Source organism: Furipterus horrens, unplaced genomic scaffold, assembly GCF_987537825.1.
Source record: "Furipterus horrens unplaced genomic scaffold, mFurHor1.1.pri manual_scaffold_3, whole genome shotgun sequence".
NCBI lineage: Eukaryota > Metazoa > Chordata > Mammalia > Chiroptera > Furipteridae > Furipterus > Furipterus horrens.
This window is the reverse complement of record NW_028327173.1, coordinates 186106772-186132635: the sequence shown is the minus strand read 5'-3', so window position 1 is coordinate 186132635 and position 25864 is coordinate 186106772. Positions and strand designations below refer to the sequence as shown.

The 25864-nt window shown below is 49.3% G+C and overlaps 1 protein-coding gene and 1 pseudogene across 1 annotated transcript; one reads left to right on the top strand and one right to left on the bottom strand.

The window, feature by feature from the left end:
* Window positions 1–4702: 4702 nt before the first annotated feature.
* LOC150016962 (uncharacterized) lies at window positions 4703–18611 on the bottom strand (annotated as a pseudogene).
* Window positions 18612–20287: 1676 nt separating this feature from the next.
* Window positions 20288–25622, top strand: ZFP36L1 (ZFP36 like 1 zinc finger CCCH-type). Its single transcript, XM_090271033.1, has 2 exons — window positions 20288–20406; window positions 22858–25622. The coding sequence occupies exons 1-2, from the start codon at window positions 20350–20352 to the stop codon at window positions 23815–23817; spliced, it is 1017 nt and encodes a 338-aa protein (XP_090127159.1). The 5' UTR covers window positions 20288–20349; the 3' UTR covers window positions 23818–25622.
* Window positions 25623–25864: the final 242 nt, after the last annotated feature.

Here is a 25864-nt window from a genome sequence, read left to right as displayed (position 1 = left end):
TCGGGCTACTAGTGAACGTCAGCATTTGTGTAAGGCCTTGCTAAGCTCCTTCTTTCTGTCTATTGAATGTACCCATGTGTGCAAAGACCTGGATAGGGGCTGTTGTGAAATGACAACCACCGGTCCTCACTCTTGAGCTGTACTCCTTGCAGGCATAAGGCCAGTGCTTCCTCGCATGACCTCGTGTCCTTGATGGGAAGCCCTTAGCTCAGTGTCTTGTACAGAATAAGCACTTGATAGGTGGTAGCTATTACTATTAATCTTCAGAATAGTTATAGGAGGTAAGGACAATGTTATCTCCATTTCTCAGATGAGGAAGTTGAAGCTCAGAGAGGTGACAGGCCCAGTGGGAAGATGCCTCCTCATCAAAGCAGGAGGAATCAGGAAGCAGGGAGACCAGCCAGTGCTTACCCACCTGCTCCCCCACAGCTGGTATGGACACTAAGTAACAAGCGTCCTCACAAGAGAATATACTATCCCACATTTTTCAAAAGCTTGGCTAACGCCACTTCACTTTTACAAAGGACCTACATTAGTAAGTACCTGTTTTCGCCAAATGAAAGGAATCAGGAGACGATTTTTGCTTTTATGAGGAAACGGGAAATTGTAGGCAGCGTTATAAAGGACGTGCACACCTGAGCAGTGACAGTGGCGCCACCAAGCTTCTGTCCTGGGAACTACACTTAATGTCAAGTTGCCATAGCTTTGAATTGAGTGTCTGTGCTTTATGGCGATTTATGTTGTGCATTCCTGCTTTTACTATATGTTAGTTTAGGTTTTATGTGTTCTTTAGTATGGTTTGGTAGGTTTTGAGGTCTGGGAACACTTAAAATATTTTCCATATAAATTAACGGTAATTGTTTTTGCTGTACACCATGTTGGCTGGTGAAAGTTTTCATAGGAATGTTCTATTTTCGAATATGCCAGCCTGGGTTACTCCCAAAGAGCTGCCAAGGCACTCTGGGCGCTGCTAGCAGCAGACTGGGAGCTGAGACTGGGACAGGGCTGAGGTACTGCACCTACCTGCCCTGCAAGGTTCCTGGAGCAGAGGGAGCATGCAGGACAGGCCTCATCCCCGGTGGCAGTCTCACAGGTCACTGCAGTGGCTCCAGCACACACACACACAGGAGGCACTTAAACATGCTCCTTAGAGAAATGGCTGGGTCCCGGCCCCCCAGTGAGGGGGAGACACAATGTTGAATGCATGGATGGGTGGATGATATACCTTGTCTCCTTACTATTGACTTGCAGACCTGAACCCGTCAAATGGGACTCCTTCAGGCCTTGGGAAGGAGCCTAAGCAAATCTGGTTCGGGCACTGAGAAGTTCATGGGCAACAGGCTGAGGTTCCTGAAGGTGGGACACCATTGTTGGGTGCTGAAGGAAGTGGCTAAAAGCTCAGGATCCATCTTGTCTCCTCTTCTTCTCTGAATGTTTTCCCTTCTTAAGAGGCAGGTCTCTGGGTACCAGATGTATAGACCTAGGTGCTCTGACCTTCTGCGCGCCCCTCCCATTCCCCCTTTTAGATAGAATCTTACATTTATTTAGATTATTCGTTTAACCAAGCCTGTCTCTTCTGTTAGTCTAAGCCCTACTTAGTGGGATGGGAATGTGGTCATGGGCACTTCTTGTCCTCCATGCCCACAGGGTGCGTTCTGTTAGCAATGAGTGGATGCCAGAACCCTCAGGACAGCAGGAGAGACCTGAGCCAGTAGTTCTGCAAATGTGGTCTCAGGACCATTGGACCAGCAACAGCAGCATCACCTGGAAATTTGCTAGAAAAGTAAGTTCTCTGACTTTGGGTGTGGAACCCAGCCATCTGGGTTCGAACCAACTCTCCCAGGGGACTGAGGTACGTACTAAAGTTTGAGAACCACTGGAGGAAGCAAATCCTCTGTTGTTCTGTCAGTGTCCCCTGTGGCAAAGGAGAGCTGGGGACGAGCACAGCCATGTCTTCAAATGTAGCAGCCCACGACTAAGCAGGGGCCGGCCCCGTGCCCCGATCCAACACAGGGCACACGAGTGCTATTTGGTGAGTCGGCCACTGGAGGGCAGGGTGACCACGTCCATGGAGCCTATGCAAAGGCTTCAGGCAGGAGCCGCCTTAGGAGGCCTGCCGGGAAGACCAGCTGACCTGGGGGTGGGGAAGAGCTTAGCCAGGAGCCAAGAAATAGAAAGGGATCTGGTCCCAGGCAGCAGCCTCAGTCTTGGCCTCTGGGCTCCAGGTAGAAGCTAAAGGGGCTCAGGTGGTGCATACCCCTGGCTCCTGTATCTCTGAGGGGGCCTTCCTGCTTTGCCCCTCCAGAGCCTGGCCTGGTGCTGGGGTTTGGCCCACCTTGAGCCTGGAAGGTTCAGAGACCTGGGACTGCAGGCAATACTGTCAGGCCACCTGGGGCAGGGTGCCAGAGAGGGCGGCAAGACCTTGACTGCCTCCCCAGAGGCAAAGGGCAACCTCCCTCGTGACCCCCTCTGAGGTGCAAAACAAGTCGGCCATCTTCAAGGGCAGCTTAACCCTCTCCTGGCTGGCCAAAGGCAAGCATAGGATTTGGAGGCTCACATGCCCCGGGAATGGGGAGGAATTTCTAAGCACTTTGGGAAAACCTTGGACCCTGGCAACTTCCCTGGGGGTGTTTGGAAATCCCATTCCATTAGCCATGACGAGTGTTTGTAAGTGAATTGGATTTGCTCCAGTCATCTTTCTCCTTGTCCCATATTCAAAAAGCATAAAGCCAGGGGCAGTAAAATCGCTCCTGCTGGTCATCAGTGTTTGTCAGCAGCTGAGTGTCAGGCCAGTGGAGCACGTATCCAAGTGTAGTATCGTGTTGCTCACAGCATAAAGTGCGACTCCTTCACAGGTCATGCCTGTCTCCAAGCCAGGGGTCAAGGACTGGCAGCCTGGAGCAGACTCTTAGTGGCTGACTCAACGTTAGGTCCCTCCCAACACGAGGACTCTACATTCCATTCTGAATGCTATTTGAGGAGCTGCCAGCCCTACAGGCCACACCATCCTGGTTGGTGTCTTACATCTGACCTGGTTCTCACGTTGATAATGTCTTCCTGTCATTTGGGTACTTTTTGGCTTCGAGAATATTCTTTCTTCTTAATATTGTCAACCTTTCAAGGTCCAGCTTAAATATAAGCTCCCCTGGAAAGGCTTCCTCAGTTTCCCTCCCTTTGCTTCCAGCTGAATCTGTCTCTTTCTTCCTTTGCCCCCCTGTAGTACCCTCAGCCTCTGTTGTAGGACACTGGCTTTCCTCGCTGCCCTGAGTGCACCGTGAGGGTAGGGACCCTGTGATATTGGCCTTTGTGTGTTTTAGAAAAGGGCTGTTGCAAGAGAATGGTGAAATTATTGAATGGTAAGTTCAATAATAATTTCAATTGTGTGGGAAGTTCCCAAATGTTTTGAACCTTGGGCAAAGGAACATGTAATGGTGTTTTCTTAAGCCCTGTAATGGAATCCTTTTGTGTTTAACTGCTTTAAGTTATTTTTAGTGTAAATATCAGGGTGCCATAGGAACAAAAACCATGGGTCCTAGCCCAGCCAAGAGGACTAACCACTGAGTCTTGCATTGGTTACTTCCTCTGTGTGGCCTTGGTTTGGCACCTGTGACATGGGATGGCAGTCAGCACATGAGGTCCCAAGAACCAGCTAAGGAAGCTCTAAACTGGGCTTGAGGTCTTGATTTTAGGCTGAGACCTTGCGAGGAGGCAGGAACGCAAGTGTCTTGAGAGTCTTGGAGAGCAGGCTGAAGCTCAAGGAAGAATCCTTTTTTCCTTTTAGAATACGCCAGAAGTGCCCTATGAAGGACACCAGAAAACCCCTTTCATGCCTCACCCACAGATGATTTGTTGAATGCTCATTAAGGGAAAAACAAAGAGGTGATTTTGTTTATTTACTTAAGAGGAAAAATAAATGAGCTGTGACAAAACAATTTGAAACCAGGCCCCTCCGAGACCTGGGCTTTCACTTCCTTGATGGGAAGTAAAACAGAGAATCGAATCCCCCTCCAAATAAAAGTGAAGTTAATAATCAGACAGCTCGAGCCCTGGCCACATCCTGTGTCAGCTCCCTCCCTCCCTTGGCTCACTGTTTATAGCAGCAGAGCCCTCCTCCAGAGCCCAGCGTGGGCTTAACTCTTTCCTCCCCTTCTCAGCGAAGCCCAGCCAGCTCCCAGGCCCATTGGCTCCCGGAATCCTCCGGAGCAGGCCTGTCCCGCTCAGAGCAGCCAGTTTTCCTCTCAGCCTCTGACCCAGGCGATGGGTTTCATCAACCCAGCTGAGATTTGCATGATGTCTTCCGCGTGTGAGCTCAGGAGGGCTGCGCCCAGTATCATTTTCCTTCTCCACTCCTCCAGGAAAACACTGGGTAAACCCATTCCTGCTCCAGACTTAGGAGGGTTCTGCTCCATGGAGCCTCCATAGACTGGTGGTTTACCTGAGCTACCGCATCATGATGGAAAGAAGCACAAATTTGGGGGTGGGGTGGGGGTGGGGGAAGGGCTCTTGGTCTTATGCATGTCTCTGAGCTGCTTTCTATGAAAACGTTCCACTTCCTTTACTGCAGTTATTTCTCCCAGGACCTGTGGGTCATTAGTAGCACATGCCCACTGAGCTGAGGAGGAGGACTTGCTAATACTAATTGAGGGCTTTCTACTTGCCAGTCACTGTGGTAGAGCCACTGTCCTCATGTACGGAGGAGGAGGAAACTGAAGCACAGAGTGGTAAGTACCTTGCCCATTGTTATAGGGCAGGTTAAGTAGCAGAGCTGAGATTTGAACCTAGGCATTGTGATTCAGACTGTTCTCTTCTCTGAAGCTATGGGGCTTCGGGGAGTTTTGAATAAGCCCAGGAATGCATTTCAAAGGTCCCAAAGCCCAAGGACCCTTGAGAACATTGGGACTCTTTCTTCCTAAGGAAGAGGTACAGAGACTATGCAGGGGTTCAGTGGAGAGTGGCAGCCAGGAGAGGCTGGGTGTGGAGCAGGTTGGCATGGGACAGACCCTGTTTTCCACCTGAAGTCACAAACACCCTCTTCTGGCTGAACTGTGTCTCACAGGAAGCCACTAACCAGTTGCCTGGGGGCAAGTGGCAAAGACCTAACAACTGGCTGTGTGGGACACCTGCCTGTCCTGGGATTCCTCCCTTGGCATGCCATGGCTCCTCAGATTTGTTCTTGGAAATGTGTCTGTGGCCAGGTCAGCTTGCCTATCCATTTGGCAGGTCCCTTTGACTGGGAAGGGTGTTGTGTTGCCCCCTGCTGTCTGGAAGTCGTCATGACCACTTGCCCCAGGATCAGTTGGGGAAGGCTCCAGAAGGTCCCTGTGAAGGGTGCTTCTGAGAATAGGGCCAGCTCTTGGTCTGTGTACCCTGAACCCCACTGGCTCCATCTTTGGGGATGGGTTGATCTGCTGAGGGTCTGCTTTCTCAAAATGCATTTCACCATTCAGAGCCAGGGCACAGAGTGAGCAGTGCCCTATTCTTCATTTTCCAATCCATTCTGCAACCAGAGAGAAAGCAGTGGGCGCTCCATCCCAAGTGGCCTGGACGGCTCCTCTGCAAAGGCAGGAAGACAGCAGGGATTTTTCTGTGACACCTTAAGGGGCTGACATCCAGGAAGATGCCTGGATCAAAGAGAGCTCAGGGTATGTGTGCCTTGAATTTTGTTTAAGTTAGATGTTTAAGTGCAGCATCTATGATTCAGAGTGCCCGAGATGGGATGGCTCCAGTGTGTTCTTCAGAGGCTAAAGGCCAACATTTGCCCAAACCCCTCAAATCAGACCCACTCTTTATCAGCGTTGACTAGCACTAGGGCACATTGCGCACATTGATCTCATTTACCATCACCCGAGAAAATGGGGGCCGGGTGTTTACCCCCCATTTTCCAGTTGAGGACAGTGAATTTAGAAAGATTGAGTAGCTTAAACCACAGTCCATGGTGGTTTAAAATACATTGAAACCAATTTAGAAATCATTTTCACTCAGTTCAAAAGCAGTATACAATGGACACCTGGCCCTTTGAATGTTTTTTCCGGACTGAGCGGCCCCGAGGGGCAGGGCAACACTCTTGGTCCTCAGCATGTGTGGGGAGGGGCTTTGAGGCGCTCCCCCAACACTGAGGTCTGCCTTCCTGTTCTCCAGCCTTTCCAGTTCCTTGAAGACCTCCCCACACAGCCGCATCTCTGGGACAAGAGCACACGTCCTCAGGAAGTAAATATTGTGCTGCAAGAACCAATAAGACAAGAATCCCTGAGTGAAAATTCTTTCAGTTTTTATGAACTAAAAACATTTTAGGATGGAAAATTCTGAATGTATCCAGAAGGAGACAGAATGGTATGATGACGCCCCATATACCCATCGCCAACATCACCAAATCCTGGCCACGCTTGTCCATTTCTATCATAATCTGCCTCTCTACTTCCCATATAATTTTGAAGTAAATCCTATATATCAGACCATATCATTATCCGTATTTCCACATGTATCTCAAAAAAAAGACTCATCAAACTTAACCACATTGTCCTTATTTCAGCCAAAAATTAATAATACCGCCTAAATATAACCAAGATTCAGTTGGTGTTCACATTTCCAGAACACTTTATAAATATATAAACTTGCCTTTTCTTCTTAAGGAAAAAAAGCCCAGCTCTGAAATAAGTTTCTCAGCATATGGTCATGTCCTAACAATCTAGTTCCTAAAAGGCCAGATTTCTGAATTTGGGCAGACTTGCTCAGTTATTAAGTGTCTGCGGCCAACAAGCACTTTGTAAGCTCGCACAGTTACAGCTCTCGGCGTGGTCAGAGCGGTGCACATGGCGGGTGCAGGGTCTGCGTGGGCCGAGTTTCACGGTGGATGAACACGGACCGGGTGGGGCTGCAGCCCTACTGAGCTAATGCGGGAGGACTGCAGGGCAGCCCCCTGCGTCCTCCCACCCACGCGGACATCCCGGCTGTGAGTGGCTGTCCTTGGCTTTCTGTGCAGCACTCCACCCGCCAGCTGCCTGGGCCTCCTCTGGGACCCTGTTCTCTCTCTTGCTCAGGATGCTTGACTGTGTTCCAGTGGCTCCGTGGAACCCCGCTTGGGGGGGGGGGGGCGGTGCGCCTCCAGCCCTCTTGGTCTTGCCAATGCACTGTTTCACATACAGCAACAGTTGACTAGGGGTGCTTTTAGGGAGGGGGGCTGCTCACACATGCCAAGTGCTTTTCTCATCTATCCTTACCACAGCCCCAGGAGATCAGTATTACTGTCACTGACATTTCACAGTGGAGAAGACTGAGGGAGGGCAGGTAAGGCCCTCAATTGCCTAGGAAGTGGCGGTGCCAGGATCTGAATGTGGTCAGCCTGAACAATGGGTGCTCTCCATCGCCGCATATTGGTTCTGAAATGTTGAGACTCGTTCAGCGAACTGCTAGGCAACTTGGCCAAGGACCAGACACTTACCCTTTTGAGGACAAATCTTGACAAGTTGCAATGTGCAGTCACCGTGTACTTTTTTCCTGCCATGTTCACATCTTCCCGAACAGATATATTATGACTTATTATTATACACACCCTTATTAGGAGATTAGCTCAGCTGAATGGAATAAATTTTAGGTCACTCAGCCTCTAATTTCCTGGTTTGTCTTTTTTCATGGTTAAATAATAGCTTGAGTCACAGATTATATGACTGAGACAGGTTTGAAGGTTAGGAGGGATGGGAAGAACCTGGGTTGAGTATCTAAGGCCACAACCTAGGCATTATCCCTTCTATGTATTGTGTCACATCTCTCAGTTTCTGATAGAAGCAAAATATGACTTACAGAATGTACAGAATCAGGGTCAAGTACTTAAGAATTCTTAGAGGGAGACAGGCTGGCACGGGCACCATTTTGTTTGTCCCAGTTGATCAGAGTTCAGCCTGAGTGGCTTCCCCTTGGATGAACTTCAAAGGGGCAGTTGTAGGTGGCTTGGTGAGGCTCAGACCCCTGTCCATTAGGAGCCCAGCTCGCCCACTGCAGATGGCCTTAGCACACCAAAGCCTGGACGCTAAATCAAACTCACTTGCAGTTTTACTGCCTTTGCTTCTCAATTTTGCCTTGGTTTGCTTCAGCTTTCTCCTAACCCCTGCTGCCTTAGAGAAACAGAAGAGTGGGCAGGGGTGGATGTGATTAAGTAAGAGGAATGGAAAAGCCCAAACAAACACAGAGAAGAGAGGCACTGGCCAACTCACAGAAGAAAGAGGCAACAGAGGCTGAAAAAGGCTAAGCAGACAAAGGGGAGGGAACCAGCCTCTAAGTGCTCATGGAGTTTGTGGACACAAAGTGACGTTAAAGGAACTGTTTGCCAGTTGTGGCAATGGAAAGCTGTGGCTATCTTAAGTCTCTTTGGTAATGCCTGGAGACTTTAAAATCATCTAGGTTGTTTCCAAAAGTGGCACTTGCTGAGGCACCTCTGGCTTTGCATAGAGTTGGTTTTGCCAGTCTTCTATGATGCCCTGCTATTCCAGGATGGTGTTTCTGTGGGTTGGTTTAGCCCCAGTCCACAGAGAGATGGCTGGATAAGCCCCTCCCTGGAAGATGCAAAGTCGATGACAGGGCTCCATCACGCCTAGTGCCGTGGGGCTCCTCCAGCTCAGACCCTCTAGCAAGCCTTCCAGAGGCCACCATGATGGAAACCACCAGACTGGAGTGAACCGATAGGGTTTTCGGCCTCATCCCAGGGGGATCAGCCCTCTCACTCTGAAAAACAGCAACAGTGGGGGTAAGCTGGGAAAATTGTGGGAAAAGCAAGGGCAAGGTGGAAAGCTTGCTTTTCTAGGACTATCTGCTCAGTGTTCAGAAGAGTCTGAAATCTACAAGAAGCAGCAAGACTCAGAACACTGATGAGAGTGGTTGGCTGAGGGTCAAAGCAGTTGTTTTAAATTCATACTGCCTCTTTTTCTCGCCTGGGTCTCTGTTTTTTTATTTTTTTCCTGGTGTTGTTTGCTTTCACATTCTCTCTTTGCAGAATATTTATAACTGCCCCCTTCTTCTTTTTCATTCTCAATTCCCCTCCCCACCCTACGCTGCTTTCTTAGCATACATTTTCTTTTCTTTTGGCCTTCCTTGTTTTACATCTGGATTCCCGGATGGTTTATTTTGTCTGTTTCCTGAATTTCCCTCCTCTCCCATTTCTTATAGCCACCCCCCCCCCCTTTTTCTTCAGCTTCAATTCTTTCCCCTAAAGACTTCCTTGGGCCACACAGGCTTTTATTGTTGTTCATCTGCTTAAGCAGTGCTGGCAAGAAGGAGGCCACAGCCGGCAGGCAGGGCCACAGTGGCAGAAGAGGACCTGGGTATCTGAAGAGTCTCCCCCAGCCCCGGTGTCCTTTGAAGAGGAGCTTCCTTCTGGAGAGGGGCTCCTCCTGTGAGGGTGGACATTGTCTGCCAGGCCAGGGCTGAGTACTGGGGGCAGATGGTGTTTCCTCCACGTTGTGTGGGCCTGGCTCCATTGCTCAGGGTGGCCATGGAACCCGCCCTTCTCTGGGTGCACGGGTTGGGGATTCACCAGGTTCCACCCAGGCAGGCTGGGGCTCAGGGGAGGCCCACCCCTGGGCATGTATCACTTGTCAAGCTCTGCGCTGTGAGTGGGAATGACTTGCCGCCTAGGGTCTGCCTCTTGGGGGAGTCTGGGATCCTTTGATCCATGCTCTCTGGCTGAAGTTGGCCTGGGTATCTGGAGCTGTCTGCTGGGGAAATACAGGCAGTTTTCCAGCAGAAGGTTCTTCCTTCCAATGCCCCTACGCCTGGCCAGTGGGTGTTTTCAGAACACAGGGTTGGGGGGAGAATGCAAGAGGCTGGTAGCTGTGAGGTGTCTTAAAGACTCTTGGCCACTGGGGAGCAACACAAACCCCACCTGTGAGAGGTCCTGAGGGTCAGCCCTGGTACGGATAGAAGCAGGTGGCACTTCTCAATGGGCGTGGTGGCAGAGAAATCCTAGAAGTTGCAGCCGTACCCCTCCTGGTCTGGAGTGGTGGGGAGGGGAGCGAGGAGTGTCCTGGCTCTACTCCCCAGCTGTCTGAGGCAAATCGACTGGAGTCCATCTGGCTGTTGCCCCAAGCCCCAGCTTGCTTCCCATCCCGGGGTGTCAATGCCACTGGGCGCTGACTGAGTCCTTAACAGCCCAGTCAAGGGGCAGATGCATCAATGCTCTGCCTGGAGCACACCTGGGGCTGCAGTGCATTGTGGGGCCCAAGAGCATCAGGTGGACGCCCATTAAGCTGTACTCTTTTCTGAGGCCCCATGATGACAGTGGCCATGTGCTTCTCTGCAAGTGCCATCAAGGCCCCCCTCGCCTTCTCCACACATTGCTCTTTTGCCAGGTGCTGTCTATTCCTCCTCATCATCTTCATCAGTGCACAATGTTCTCTGCCACTTTAGAAAAATACTGTTGATTATATAGAGGCTTGAGAGAAACCTTTACTTATATTTTATATTCTGCTTGTAATTTACTTATGTTTTCTGAGCCTTCAACCCTAGAGTCCAACTCTTGGAATCCAGTATTAAGATCCTGGAACCATAGGACCCAGGAGCCTGTAGGCCCCCACTCCTGGGCCTTGTGGATTTGGTTTCTCTCTGGTTCAAGAGTTATCCTGGGAAGGAAGACCTATTAGGGGGCTGGTGATGCATTTTTTTCTAAATTCTTCCCTCAACTCTGTGAGGAGAGCTGAGAGTAGACCCGGGCTCTTTGATGTAGGAGTTGAGGTAGAGATTAGGGTCCCAGCCCCCTCTTGCCCTTCCCACCTGAGGCCAGAGCACAGGCTCCTTCTACCTGCGGTCTCAGTGCCGCCTGGTTCCTGCCACCTCCCTCAGCCTTGCCTCTTCCCACGCACCACGCTGTATAAATATTTACACCCCTGGGCTGGCAGGAATCTTTCTCCAGCTGCTTCCCCGGTCTCTGGGAGAGCTTGTTCTCTCACTGAACAGCTGCAGCAGATCTGGTTGCCTTTGGTCAGACAAGGGCAGGCCCTGGCTTGGGGGCCTGCAGCCTCCCTCCGCCCCCTCCCCCGCCGGGGTGGAGGGTGCAGTTGGCGGGAGAAACCAGATCTAAAGAAGTCACAGGGCTTTGGCAAAGATCCATCCTCTCTCCTCCACAGGCTGCCCACGTGGCGACCCTCCAAGAGCTGTCTGATCCCTGCTCTGGCTGGGGACGTGGGTCCTGCTTCTCAAAGGAACAGCTCCTCAGGGTGGGGCCTGCCCCAGTCTGGGCTGGAGGATTATTTCAAAGCAAACTGGCTGGAGTTAGGGAAAAATAGGAACTTGGTTTGCTTGTGAGCACTTTACAGTTTACAAGTATGTACTATAACCTTGGCTGAAGCAGACCCCCTGGTTTGGAGCAAGAACCCCCTGAAGATGCTTCAAACTGGGCCTCTCCCCAGCTCCTGCCGCAGGCTATCTTCCCTCCCACCAGACCTTGTGCAGTGTACCTGGGTGCTGGGGAGTGGGGAGGACAGATGCCCTCCTTTCTCAGTGACCCAGGAAGCAGGAGCTCGCCAAGAAACCAAACCAGCATTTGTTAGGTTCCCATGGGCTGGGCACTGTGTGAGGTACTTCCCCATATCCTCAAGTAATTACTCAAGTCTTAAGCCCAGCAGATTTTTGAGCTTCCTTGTGTGCCTCCCTTTCTTGCCCTCATACAGTGACCACAGAGCAGCAAGATCCTAGATACAGAGTCCTGCCTTTCTTTGGTCCTTTCAGGTTCAACACCTCCTAGAGCCAGCCAGTAAACACTATTCTCACCCACTTGCAGTGGGTGCAGGTCACCTACTGCCACCTCCCCTCCGGTGCCTCAGTTTCCCCCATTTGTGGGAAGTAATTAACCTGTGTTCCACAAAACATTCCAAATTCAGCACAACAGTTTTTTTTTTGTTTTTTTTTTTAAACAACATGATGGTTTCATTTAACTCCTTTTTCTACATATGGGACTGGGGTGGGTGAGACAGAAGAGACTGCTCAGGTATCAGGCCTGAAGAAGGTGTGTTCAGTTCTTTGGGGAGGCTAGGAAAAGGAACACAGGGGTAAAAAGGCCCGGGTTTCATATCCAAGAACCCCAAATTTCAAGTCGTGGAGCCACTGTGGGTGGAGGTGTGGGGTTGGGGAGGAAGTTCTGGTGGGGGCCAGAGACCACGGCTCCAGTCTTCCTGGGCCTACACTTGTGCCAGAAAGAAAACAGACTCAATCTAAATCTCAATTTCTCTCTTTTCACGCCCAGACCCCCTTCTGGGAATGGGAGAAAATCTAGTGTCAAAGGTGCCTGCATGAGACTGCAGAGAAAGCCTTGCCCCAGGGCTGGGCAGAGTGGATAGAGAGCCATTGGAAGGCAAGGCAGGGGAGCAGTGGGCTCCATGTGGCCTTTGGGGGAGCATACAGGGAGAAAGGTGGGAAACCACAGCCCAAGCCAATGCAGCTGCGAGATATTCCTGTTCCCTGCCTCCCCGCCCCCAAAAGGTAAAACAAAACCCAAATAAAAGCCTGACCTGGCAGATATTAATACCCCAGAGCCAGGGCTGCTGTGCAAGCAGCCGCCCCCTTCTTCCCCCTTCTGTTTCTATAAGCGGCTGAAATAAATTTAGCAAAACAACCCCACCCGTCTGAGGGCCTAAGATTTCAGAGCAGTGGGACTCTTTACCCTGAAAGCCCCTGTTTTTCAGAGCTGAGAGCTTTTTGTTTAAATTCCCTTTGGCAATGGAATGCTCTCAATCTAAAATAATTATTTTACTGCAGTCATCTATTCCTCATAGACAACTCCTTTGACACAATATGGCGTGCTAGAAGCTGATCTATAGATGCTCTACACCTTTAAATTGTCAGCTCCATGGGGCCAATGCCTAGTTGGGTCCATTGGAGTATTTATTGTGAGATTATTTTTTTGTGATCGGTGCAGCATGTTCAGCTCAGTTTCTCTGTTGTCTGTCACACAGATGAGTGGTTACGGCTAAGTTACCTAAGTAGAGGATTACTTATTGATGGTCTACTGTGTGCTAGGCACTGAAGGTTGAGTTGAGAGTAGAGACAATCTGCTTTTGAAGCATATATCCTGGTGGGAAGGGAGATGTCAAAAAGTTAAATGGTTACAAAAAACCTAGCAACTAACATCATACTCAATAGTGAAAGAATGAATACTTTCTCCTAAGAATGAGATGAAGGTGACTGTGTTCGCTTTCCCCATGCCCATTCAACATCATATTGAAAGTCTTAAACAGGGCAATAAGGCAAGAAAAAGAAATATAATGCATAATATTAAAAGAAAGAAATTCGACTATTCTTATTTGCAGATAATGATAGTCTATATTAAAAAACAAAGCAAACACGTAAAAACAAAACTCAAGGAATCACTTATAACTTAAGTGATTAAGACTATAGAGTACAAGGGTAATACACAAAAATCAACTATTTCTATAAACTAATAATGAAAAATTGCAAACTGAAATTTAAAAAATTGCAATAGTTACCCCCCTAAAGAGAAATATTAGGTACAATATTAGGCAAAAAAACATATATAGTATCTGTATGCTAAAAGCTATAAAACTCTGACTAAAGAAATAAAAGAAGACCTAAAGAAATGGACATACCATGTTCATGGATTAGAAGACAAGATTGTAAAAATGCTATTTCTTCCTAAATTAATCTATAGACTTAATGCAATTCCAATAAAAATACAAGTATGATTTTTTTGTAGACACAGACAAGCTGGTTCTGAAATGTATATGAAAAGGCAATGGAACTAGAATATTTAAGACAGTTTTGAAAATTAAAAATAAAGCTGGGGGAATTACAACACCTAATTTTCAGACTTACTATAAAGCTATAATAATCAAGATAGTGTGGTACTGGTAAAGGAATGGACATACAGATCAAAGGAACAAAATAAAGAGACCCATTCCAATATGGCCAACTAATTTTTGGATAGGTGCAAAAATAATTCAATGGAAAAATGATAGTCATTTCAATAAATAGTGCTGGGATTAGACACCCATAGGCAAAAAAAAAAAAAAAGAACCTCAACCTAAATCTCACATTTTAAATAAAAACTAGCTTCAGATGGATCATAGCTGTAAACTATAAACTATGAAACTTTTAGAATAAAACAGAAAATCTTGACCTAGGGTTAGGCAAAGAGTCCCTAGATGCGACACTGAAGGCATGATGCAGAGAAGATAAAACCGATAAATTAGACTTCATCAAAATTATTAACTTTTGCTCTGTTAACATACTTTGTTGGGAGAATGAAAAGATAAGGTACAAGTTGGAAAAAATATTTGCAAATCACATTTTGACAAAGCAGCTCTACCCAGAATATATAAAGAACCCTTAAAACTCAACAGTAAGAAAACAAACAATCAATTAAAAAATGGGCAAAAGATTTGAACAAACATTTCACCACAGGACATACAGGGGGAAAATGAGCATTTGAAAAGATGTCCAGCATCGTTATTCATTAGAAAAATGTAAATTAAAACAACAAGATACCACCACACACATATTAGAATGACTAAAATAAAAAATACAATTATAAGTGCAGGTAAGGAAGCAGAGCAACTGGAAACTCTCAGATATTGCTGTTGGAGATGCAAAATGTTATATCCACTCTTGAATATGACTTGGCAGTTGTCTATAAATTTCGATATATTCTTACCATATGACCCAGTGATCTCATTCCTAGTTATTTATCCTAGAGAAATAAAAATTTATGTTCCCACAAAAATCTGTACACAAATGTTTATTGCAGCCCTATTCACAATGGCCCCTAACTGAAAATAATCCCATGTTCTTCAACAAATGAATGGATAAAACACTGGTGGTATGCACATACAGTGAAACATTATTTTTCAATTAAAAGGACTGTACTATTAATACATGCAAAAACATGGATAAATCTCAAAGGCATGAAGCTGTGTGAAAGCATACAGACTGCATGATTCTATTTATATAGCATTCTGGAAAAAACAAAATTATAGTACAGAAAACAGATCAGTGGTTGACAAAGTAAGAGATGGGGGACGATGTGACTACAAGGGGTTGATGGAACTATTCTGTTTTTTGATCATGGTGGTAGCTATGTGAATCTATTCACATATTAAAATTCATAGAACTAAGTTGACCAAATAAAGGTCAATTTTACTGTATGTTAAATTAAAAAGTCAAAGTTTATAGGAATGACTGTATACTCACAAGCTGAACTAACTTCTTTGAAGGGCATAAACATTCCATGAGGACATAGAGAGAAGGCAGACACTTTGCCTTGATTGTGGGAGGGGGGCACCGAAAATGGTTGAGGAAATGATGCTTGAGCTGGGTTCTAAAGGAGGATTTAGAATTTATTGTGGCCAAAGGAAGCGCAATTCAGATAGAAGAAGTAGCACATGTCAAAGCCCTGGGGCAGGAGGAAGGATGGTTCATTTTAATCTGAAACTACTGAGAGCACAGGGAGTGCCCTGAGGGGTGGGAGAGGTAGTGGCTGGGAAGAGGAGGAGGCTGGAGCAGGACGAGTCAGATTTTGCTGGGCTAAGAATTTGGTTTTTATTCTAACAGGGATGGGTAACCAAGGGTTTTAGGCAATTGTAACACAAGATCAGATCTAGGTTTTGAAAAAGATCACTTGGATTGCCTCATGGAAATAGGTTTGAGGGAGGGTGGGGATGGAGCCTAACTAAGTATGGGGGAAGCTTGGAGTTGGAAAAAAAAAAACCCTAAAATAGAGTTTGTCAGTCTTGGTACTACTGACATTTTGGACAGAACAATCTTTTTGTTATGGGGATTGTCCTGTGCACTACAGGATGTTTAGCAACATCCCCAGCTTCTACCTTCTAAAAGCCAGTAGTACTGATTTTTCCCGCTCCAGCTGTGACAACCAAAAACGTCTCTAGACATTGCCAAATGTTCACTGGGAGGCAAAGTCACCCCTGGTTGAGAACCACTGCTCTAAAATAGCTGAATCTAGTGTTTCTGGCTTCCTAATAGAATCATCTGAAGACCTTAGAAAATACAAATGCTGGGCCTTACCTCCAGACCAACTGAAGCAGAATCTTTTAAGGTGGATGGAGGTGGAGTGAGGCAGTCCACATATATATTTTTAAAAGCTCTCCAGGTAATTCTGCTCAGTGTGATGTTTGAATACCACCTGTCTAGTCCAACACTGTCCATCTTGAAAGATCAGAACATTGAACCTCAGAGCAGAGAATGAGCAGCTGAACCAGAGGCAGAGTAGCTCTGGAACCCAAGATTCCTGATTCCTAGACTAGGGCTCAGGCATTACACCATGTTGCTAGGGCCCTCTCCTCTTTCCAGGCCTCAGGGCCTGCCTTATCCTGGGATGGGGGAGGGACAAGAAAGGGATCCAGATCAAAGTTGTCAGTTGACCATTTCATGGACAGCTATGCTGAAGAATCCTTTCACAAAATGAATACGCCCCAGAATTTTTGTGGTGTCATGAGGCCCCAAGAATGGTTTAGTTTACATACAATGGCTAGGCACATTAAAGATTTCAGCTAGGTCTGAAACTACGCACTTTACTGGCCAACTTTAGGCCTATTATTAGCCCTCTTTTAGAGATGAGGAAACTGAGGCTTTGGTCAGTGTCATGAAAAGTCACAAAGCCAAGATGTGGATTTAGAGTGGCCAAACTGGAAAATCCTGGACCACAGATTCTTAAACCTTAGCTTTTGAGTCACTACCAGAAAATTAACTAAAATGCAGATTCCTAGCCCCACACCAAACGTCTGGGCCTGGGTCCAAACCGAGGAATCGGCATTCCACAAGCACTAAAAATAAATTTTAACCATGCACTTCTCTGGCTCCATTTGGCCCTCCCTCCTTCTCTCTAATCCAGAGATTTTGTGGCTGTCCCAGGGTCTCAGGTAGCAGACGTTGGGCGGAAGGGCGGGGCCCGATCCGAAGAATTTGGGGCATTTTGCGAATGACCTGAAGCCTGGAAGGAACGGTAACATATCAGGGCCCTACGACGGCAGGTCCTGAGCAGTAACCAGGGCCAGGATGGGACTCTGGAGAGCGCTGGGTGAAAAGGCCTTGCGGTCTAGGGTTCAGCGGTCCAGCGCCCCACACTCTCACCTGCCTCGAGGTGCGCCCCGGATCCAGACTGATCACTGAATATATCCATCGCGTTTCCCTAATTCCGAGGACTTTCACTTTACCCCGTTCACAAAACCTAATACCCCCAAAGCCAAAAATACCTGGCTAGGCCCTCCCAGCGAGGAGACCCGCACCCGGAAGTCGAGCCCCGGCCGGAGGACCTGGCCCGTGGCCTCCCCGTCGGAAGCGGCAGTGCAGGTGAAGGGGCGGCCTCTCTGCGCACGACGCCAGTGAGGAACGGGAGGGCGGACCGCCGAGCGAAAGAGCTGGGGAGGACCGCGCACGCCTCCCGTCGGACTTCCTGCCCGGGTCGTGGCTCGCTGCCGTTCCCGCCACCATCGGGCACCTGCCGAGCACTTCTCGTTGGGGGCTGGCTGGCTCAGGCCCTGAGACCCCCACCCCTCCTCGGCCCTGCTGGACGTTGCTCTCTGGCCCGCCGGGCCGTGGACGCCGGGTCAGCGAAGAGTTAAGGAGGCTCGCTCCGTCTCCTCGGCTCCCTCACCCTTGGAAAGTCCCCGAAATGACGTTTGAACCCGACAATTAGAAAAAGGGTTTAATTATAGAGGCAGGCTCTGGGAGCTGGAACAAACCCGGTCGGTCGGCAGGGCCGGTAAACAACTCCGGGGCAAGCGGACCAGGCTGGCCGCCGCCCCGCGGAGCCCGCGCCCCCGGGAGCGGGGGAGGGGAGCTCCCTCTGGGAGTTGGAAAAGCGGAGGAAATTCGAGGAATCGCGTTCTCTTTTGGGGGGGAGTGCTTTTTAACTAGCCCGGGGCGCTGAGGCCGCATGCTGGTGCTCCGGCGGGTCCTACAGCCCCGGGGGAAAGCACCGCCCCCTGCAGGGGGGAGCAATGGGTGCGGGCCCGGCCCTGGGCTGGGAGGATCCCGCCCGCCTCTGGTCCCCTCACTCCTCGCTTCTCCATGTCTCCCCTCCCCCCAGCACGGCTTCTTGAATCCTCCAGAGTTAGACCAATAGGCCCTTTGGGGGGGCGGGGGAATACAAAACCGAAATAGCTTCACATCAGGACGCAGACTAACCTTGTGGTTTTAACGCGCACCCTTCTCTGTCCTGAAATCTGGAACTCATTACCTCATCACCAAGAAACTGCACGAAACCGCCCCTCACCCCCTTCTTGGAGCGGGGGAAAGGAGCGAGCAAACATCTCTTTAAGAAAAAACCCTACATTTGATTGATTTAAATTAAGGTGGATTTCCCTCTTTGGCGCTTGCCAGATTTCAAGAAAAGCTGCAAAATGGGAGCAAAGGGAGGGAAGCAACAGGCGGCTGGACAGCCCCAGAAGAAAGGGGCAGAAGCCGGTTTAAAAACGGGGGCCATCAATTTAAGTCAAAGAAGACAGACAAATGAAAGCCGACCTGGTTGGGGATCACGTAGATTCGTCGTTGCAGCAAGTTTCGCAGAGATGAAAAACAACCAGTTCCTAAAACAGTTGTGATTGAAAGTTTGCCTGGGTTTGCCTGGAGCCTAACAGATAAATAAGAAATGCAGTAAAACGTACGTGTGTGTGTGTGTTTGCGCGCGCGAGAGAGAGCGCGTGTGCGTACGTGTCTGTGTGTGTGTGTGTGTGCGCGCGCGCGCCCGCGCGTGTGGCGGTCGTGGTGGTGAGAGTGCGACTCGAGCGCTGTGGCTCGGCCCGCCCTGTCCTTTCCAAAGAAACGTGCTCATAATGGGGTGACCTAATTACATCGCAATGGAACCCGCTCTTAGCCACTCAGCGTACGGGGTTTCATAACAGACCCGGCGGCCTCTAGTGCTGGGAAGAAACGTGCGAGGGCTGTGGAGGCGGCCCGGCACGCGGGGGAATAGGAAAGAAACGCAGCCCTGCGGTTTCCGTCTGGGCCCTCATTTCAGCACACCCGAGAAGGCACGGGGGCGGGTGGGGAACACGTTAACAACTTTTTATTTGGGTGAGCGGAGGGGCATCCGAACCTAACAGTAAATAAATACAATTTTACAGTTTTGAAAAGAGTAACAATCTATCCGAGGCCTTTCAGTTTCGAGGGTCTCATGCCCGCTTCCCCCCCATCTCGCCTCAACAGCGCAGCGTGACAAGCCATATGTTCCGTTCCCGAGGGGGCGGAGGAGGAACGACAATAAGTTAAGTGTCGCCTCCCCCACCTCTTTACCTTCATTCTTGTCAAAGTAACTTTTTTCATTGTTCAGGCGTCTAGGCGAGTGTGCGAGTGTATGTTTCGGCGCGGATCCAGTTCAGAGCGCGCGTGGAACGTGTGCTGCTGGGCGGGTTTGGGGGGAAAGGAGGGGGCGTTCATGAGGATTTAGGTTTTCTTTATAAAAAAGTTTAAAGATTGGGCGTGAAATAAATACAACTCCCAGTCCAGCTAAAATAAACAATCAGCCTGGGCAGTGGTCGTTTTCGCGACCCCCGGCCTCTCCCCCACACCCCCCCCCCGCAACAGTTGGAGCAAAAAAAGTGAAACCCTAGAGTTGAAGGCTTTGTGAGTCCCAAATTTCCAAATTTCCAATCCCCTCGTCCTGCCAGGTTTGCGGAGGGGAGTCGAGTGCGGAAGACAACTCTGGAAAAGAGTAGGTGGTGCGAGCCCTGGAAGTTTGAAGAAAGAGCTGCTCAAGATGGAAACCGCAGCGGGGCTCCGGACGGGCTTCTGCTCCCGCTTGCAAAAAGAGAAAGTTGAGCCCGCCTTCCTGCCCGACAAAAAACAACAACACAACAACAAGAACCCCGAAGAGGGTGGAATGAATGATGTCACAGAACCCAGCTCGCAGGCCGACAAAGGAGGGGAGCGCGGCCGAAAAGAAGGGCGCCGGCTAGCGAAGCCGGCGGACTCGAAACTTTTCCTCTTTAAGAAAAAAAAGTTGTGCGCGGCTCGGAGGTTTTTTTTTCCCCCTTGCCTTCTTTCCTCGTCTCCCCTCCCCCTTCTTCCTTTTGAAAGTCCCCCCCCTCCCCGAGTTTGACCGCATGGCTGATTCAACTTCAGTGTCAATCAACTTTTTTTCCTCCTCTTCCTCATTTAAATAAGTTTAAACCCCTCCTCTCCCGATCTACTATAAATTAGTCTTCGCGCGCCGCAACCGGAGTCAGAAAGGCGAGGGGCCCCGGGAGCAGGCGTTTGGGACTCCTGAACGGAGGACCGGAGAGCCGGAGAGCCGGAGAGCCGGAGGAGAGCCGGAGGAGAGCCGGAGGCTGCGCCTTCCCTGCACCGGACCTTCGCGACACACCAGATCCTCGTCCCTGCTCCGTGCCAGCGTCCACGATGACCACCACCCTCGTGTCTGCCACCATCTTCGACTTGAGCGAAGTTTTATGCAAGGTAAAGCGGGGGGGAGCGTTTGCTTTTAAAAGATTTTCTCTTTTCTTTTTTGCCTTAAAAAGGCAACCCCCAAAATTTGTTTCTGGGGAAGCAGGGAGGAAAAGGAGAAAGTTAAGATAGCCTTTTTAATTTTCATCCCATTCCCCCCTCCTCGCCAGTTTGAAGGAATTCGGTCCTCTCCTCCCCACCCTTTGAGTCTCAACAGTTCCTGGCGGGCATTGCATGGGAATGTAATCCCGAGGCCAGAGTTTTGGGGGGTGAAGTGTGCGGCGGGGGCTCGCGGATGGACGCGAGGCACTGGCTTCGATGGGGGCAATTTTTGGTGATCACGTGCGGCTGGCGCCCAGGTCCGCTGGTATGCTCGGCTCCCCGGCGTGTGCTCTGGGTCCAGCCACCATCCGAGGGGTTCGAGTCTCTCCGGACACATTGCCGGCCTGTGGGGCTGGGAAGCGGCTCCCTTGGTGAAATGAGTTCCCCGGACGTTTTGCTGGGAGATTTTTCTCTTAATGTTTTGAAGGGGTGGAATCTGCAAGAAAAAGGCCGAGAGTTGTCATTCAAAAGGATGTTGCAAAGTTGCAGGGGGACTTCAGTTGGCCCCAGCTCGGTCAGGCTTCCTCTTGGGATACGCGGCCGTCCTGCAAACTTTGGGGGGTGAAAGTGGGACTCGGGTAGACCCGCTTACTTGTGTTCTGTGGGATTGCGACTCGTAGATGGGGGGGGGGCGGGGACGACGATAACAAACGCCGGTGAATTCAAGGGTCTTCGCGAGGAAAGATTTAATGGGGGCGTCTTTAAGCCATGCAGCTTGCCAGCCAATGTGGGAAAAAGCAAGTTTTAAACTCGGAATGTTCCAGGAGGGCAGTTTAAGTGGAGAGAGGGAAAAAAGCCCATGGGTGTTAGATTTTCTTTTGCTACCTCTCCCCAGTTTTCTTCCTCAAGAAATAGGGAAGCTGCTAGGCTTCTTTTAATTGCTAAAGTATTTTTGCCTTTTAAACACGTTGGGTCATGTTGCTCTCTTTCCCAGCTTGCTTCTCCAGTCGGCGCAGCTGCCAGGGCCCCAGGGCTGCAGGGTTGGGGTGCAGGGACGCCGAGGAGCTGAAGAGAAACATCCAAAATTTGGAATCTCAGCTTCTGTCCCTCCCTGTGCGTTCCCAGACTCCAGTTGCTCCGGCGGCTGCCTGAGTTCTCCCGAACTTCTTCCTTCTCTTCCCGGCTCTCTCGCTCTTTGATCTCTCTTTCTCTCTCTCTCTCTCTCTCTTGCCCCCTCCCCCCACAGTACTTTTTAAATGAACCTCATTGTTGGGAACCGGCTCTCAACTTGGTTCCTGTAATCCGCTCTCTGTGGGGTGGTTGCTGTTACAGATTCCCGATCCCCCGCAGCTGATCCTAAGGGACCAACTTTAGAATTTGTACAATGACACCCACATGGGCTGGGAGCCAACTCCCAGGTCATCCCCCCTCCTCCCCCCAGCACCCTTTCCAAATCTTGGGTACGGTTTGAGCAGGTGACCAGGGTCCCATTGGAACAGAAACCTGCCTGTGGTGGCTCTGCCCCCACCCTCCAAATCCATTACTGACCAGCAGGCGGGTTGGGGGGGTTTGGTGCTTTTCTTTTCCTTCCCACCTGCAGCCTTGAGTTAAAGATTAAACACTGGCACTTTTATTCCAGCGTGCTTTTGGAGCCAGAAGACTAATTGCAGAGGCATCTTCCCAGCGGAGGGAGGGGAGAGGGGTGGGCAGGGAACGTTGGGGAGAGAATTATGGAAGGCACCCCTTTCCGGAGCATGGGTCAGTGAGTTTTATTTTTAGGAATCACATCTCTCTCCCTACCTAACCCCAGACAGGGGGCAGAGGATTTCTCCTCCCACCCTCCTTCGTGCCCCCAGTAAGATAAAAGCAAAGGCAGTCTGGAAACCTGTTGCTAAAGGAAGGGAACACTTCTGAAGGAGGAAGTTAAGAGTCTTAGGCCAGGTCTTGGGGGGGGGCATCTAAGCAGGGACTGATCAAAAGGGGATGGGGCTCATAGTTTCCTACTACAGTTTTTGTTAGGGGGAGGGGCAATCTAGAGAGGTCTGAATGATGTGAGATGTTTTGAGGCGAGGAATCTTTGGGAGGTAAAGATGTTGGATTTTATGGCTACAAGTGGTAGCTTTGGGGAGAGGATATGGGGGTCCATTTCAGAAGTCTGAGTGGGGTAGGGTGTATGCATAAAACAATTTCTCACATAGGCCAGGAATTTTTTTTTTTTTTTTTTAAATGCATGGGGCCAAAGTAAACCAGGTGGCTACTCTGTGAGAGAAGAGGGGAGGGGGCTTGCTAGGACAGGACTGGGATGCTTCCTTAGAGATGAGCATTTCTGATTGTAGAGGGGCTGCCCCTTGGTGGGTACTCTCTCGGAGCCTGGTGGATGGCCTTTGTCACTAACCGTCCTCTCTCCTCTCTTCCTTCCAGGGTAACAAGATGCTCAACTATAGTACTCCCAGTGCAGGGGGCTGCCTGCTGGACAGGAAGGCGGTGGGCACCCCCACTGGTGGGGGCTTCCCCCGGAGGCACTCTGTTACTCTGCCGAGCTCCAAGTTCCACCAGAACCAGCTCCTCAGCAGCCTCAAGGGTGAGCCGGCCCCGGCGCTGAGCTCTCGGGAGAGTCGCTTCCGAGACCGCTCTTTCTCCGAAGGGGGCGAGCGGCTGCTGCCTACCCAGAAGCAGCCCGGGAGCGGCCAGGTGAATTCCAGCCGCTACAAGACGGAGCTGTGCCGCCCCTTCGAGGAGAATGGCGCCTGTAAGTACGGAGACAAGTGCCAGTTCGCGCACGGCATCCACGAGCTCCGGAGCCTGACCCGCCACCCCAAGTACAAGACAGAGCTGTGCCGCACCTTCCACACCATCGGCTTTTGCCCGTATGGGCCCCGCTGCCACTTCATCCACAACGCCGAGGAGCGCCGCGCCCTGGCGGGGGCCCGGGATCTCCCTGCTGACCGTCCGCGTCTCCAGCATAGCTTTAGCTTTGCTGGGTTTCCCAGTGCCGCTGCCACCGCCGCTGCCACGGGGCTGCTGGACAGCCCCACGTCCATCACCCCTCCCCCCATCCTGAGCGCCGATGACCTCCTGGGCTCACCCACTCTGCCTGATGGCACCAATAACCCTTTTGCCTTCTCCAGCCAGGAGCTGGCGAGCCTCTTTGCCCCTAGCATGGGGCTGCCTGGGGGTGGCTCCCCTACTACCTTCCTTTTCCGGCCCATGTCTGAGTCCCCTCACATGTTTGACTCTCCCCCTAGCCCTCAGGATTCTCTCTCGGACCAGGAGGGCTACCTGAGCAGCTCCAGCAGCAGCCACAGTGGCTCTGACTCCCCGACCTTGGACAACTCAAGACGCCTGCCCATTTTCAGCAGACTTTCCATCTCAGATGACTAAGCCAGGGTAGGGAGGGACCCCCTACCCACTCCAGCATCCCACCCCATACCCACATCCCCTTTCCTCATGTCCCTGTCCTACCCTACAACCCTACATTAACAAGGTTAAGCTCAGACCCTTTCCCTTAGAACCTTGGAATGCTCCCCACTCTACCCTTTTAACCCCTTAACATAAGGACAAGTCAGTTTGTCAGTAGCTTCCTCTGGTTTGAAACCTCCTCCCTTGATTTTATAACCCACTCACCATGCATAACAGACAAGTACCATATTTGTCAGTAGATGCCTTTTTCCCCTCGGCTTAAGCCTTAAGTGCCAAATCACAAAAGAAAAAGCAGTAACAGTTTACAGAAGCAACTTAGTGCCTTGTAATCTAACTTTGTCACTGTGACTACATTACCTCTTCAGCGCCAGAGGGCACCCGTGGGCCTCCCAGAGCCTCTGCCCATGGAGGGGGGCCCAGACCAGCAGCTCCCTCCACTGGCGATACAACTGCACCTTCCCTTATTTCAGTCTCCCACACACTTCCTCCCCTCCCCAGTGAACCCGCCCCACACCCCCTTGGAAGAGTTGTTGCCAGACTTGGGTTTCTGGGGAAACCTATCTTGACATTCAAAACCTTTTTCTTCCCGACCTGAACCTTTGTTGACTAATCTTGCCTGGGTTCTAGTAGGTCTACAGGAAGGAAGACTGAAAAAAAAGTGGATGAAGATTGTGACATAAGTGGGACTTTGTGATTTAATTTTTTTTTCTTTTTTTTTTTTTTTAAGTGGGGAGGAAGGGGAAGCTAGATGGACTATGAGAGACTTGATTTTGGTGCTAAAGTTCCCCAGTTCATATGTGACATCTTTTTAAAAAATGACAAAAAAATGAGAGAAAAGCTAAAAAAAAAAATGTAAGGGGTGAGAGTTAATGGTATTCATTCCACATACAATATCTGTGTAAAACGATTTCCCGTAGAAGTAGCTTTGATGGTTTTGGCTCTAGAATACCGTAGGTCTATCCTTAGAGCACTCACGCCATGCTTTTTTCCCTGGGTTTTTAACTTCATATAACTTTCAGAAATTGGAGAGCAAAATTTTTGCTTGTCACTGCACATCAATATAAAAAAGCTTATTTAACTTATCAAAACGTATTTATTGCCAAACTATGCTTTTTTTGTTAATTTTGTTCATATTTATCGGGATGACAAATCCATAGAATATATTCTTTTATGTTAAATTATGATCTTCATATTAATCTTAAATTTTGTGACGTGTCTTTTTCCCTTTTTTCCACAGTTTTAATATATTATTCTTCAACAACATTTTTGTAACTTTACACTTTTTTTGGTTATTTTATTTTAAAAAAATGAAAAATTAATTTAAAAAAAAAAAGCAAAAAACTGTTGGATTATTTATTTTAGAAATCTTCCCCCCTTTGTGTTGGACTGCAAATTGAGTTTCTTTCTCTTTAGGCCTTTCACAGCTAGGACTGAATGTATGTAGAAGTTCTGTGACAGTACAGAAGGAAAACAACTTTATGTATAGCTTCTAAAAGGGAAAAAAAGTAAAAGAAACCCTTTGACTTCCATGTGCCCATCTCAAGACATTCCGATCGCAGATTTGAGGTTCTGGATTCCAGGTTTAGAGTTTTCCAATGTTAATGCAAACAGAACTGGCACACACACATTAAGATGAATGTAATTATTATTCCTCTTGCTGGTCACTACCGTCGCTTTCTATTTCTTTCTTTGTGTGAATTTATTTAAAAGAAAAACTTTTGTAACGACTATTTGCAGTTTAAGAATCAATAAACCCCATTTTTTTTTCAAGAAATATGGCGAAGCTGTTTTGTTTGGTGTGTGATTCTACTTTGTCAGTTTGTTTCCTGTATATGTAGCCATGGTAAACCAACAGCTAGCTTCCTTTATTGATGCTGGAAGTCTGCTGAGCTTAGGATGAGGTGGAGGTTTATTGCAAAAGAGCCTGTACTTCTTTGTATTACCTGCCCAGTGTGTTGGTGACCAGCTGTGGGGTCAGGTTCTTCAGGGCTGCTGAGGCACAGAGGCT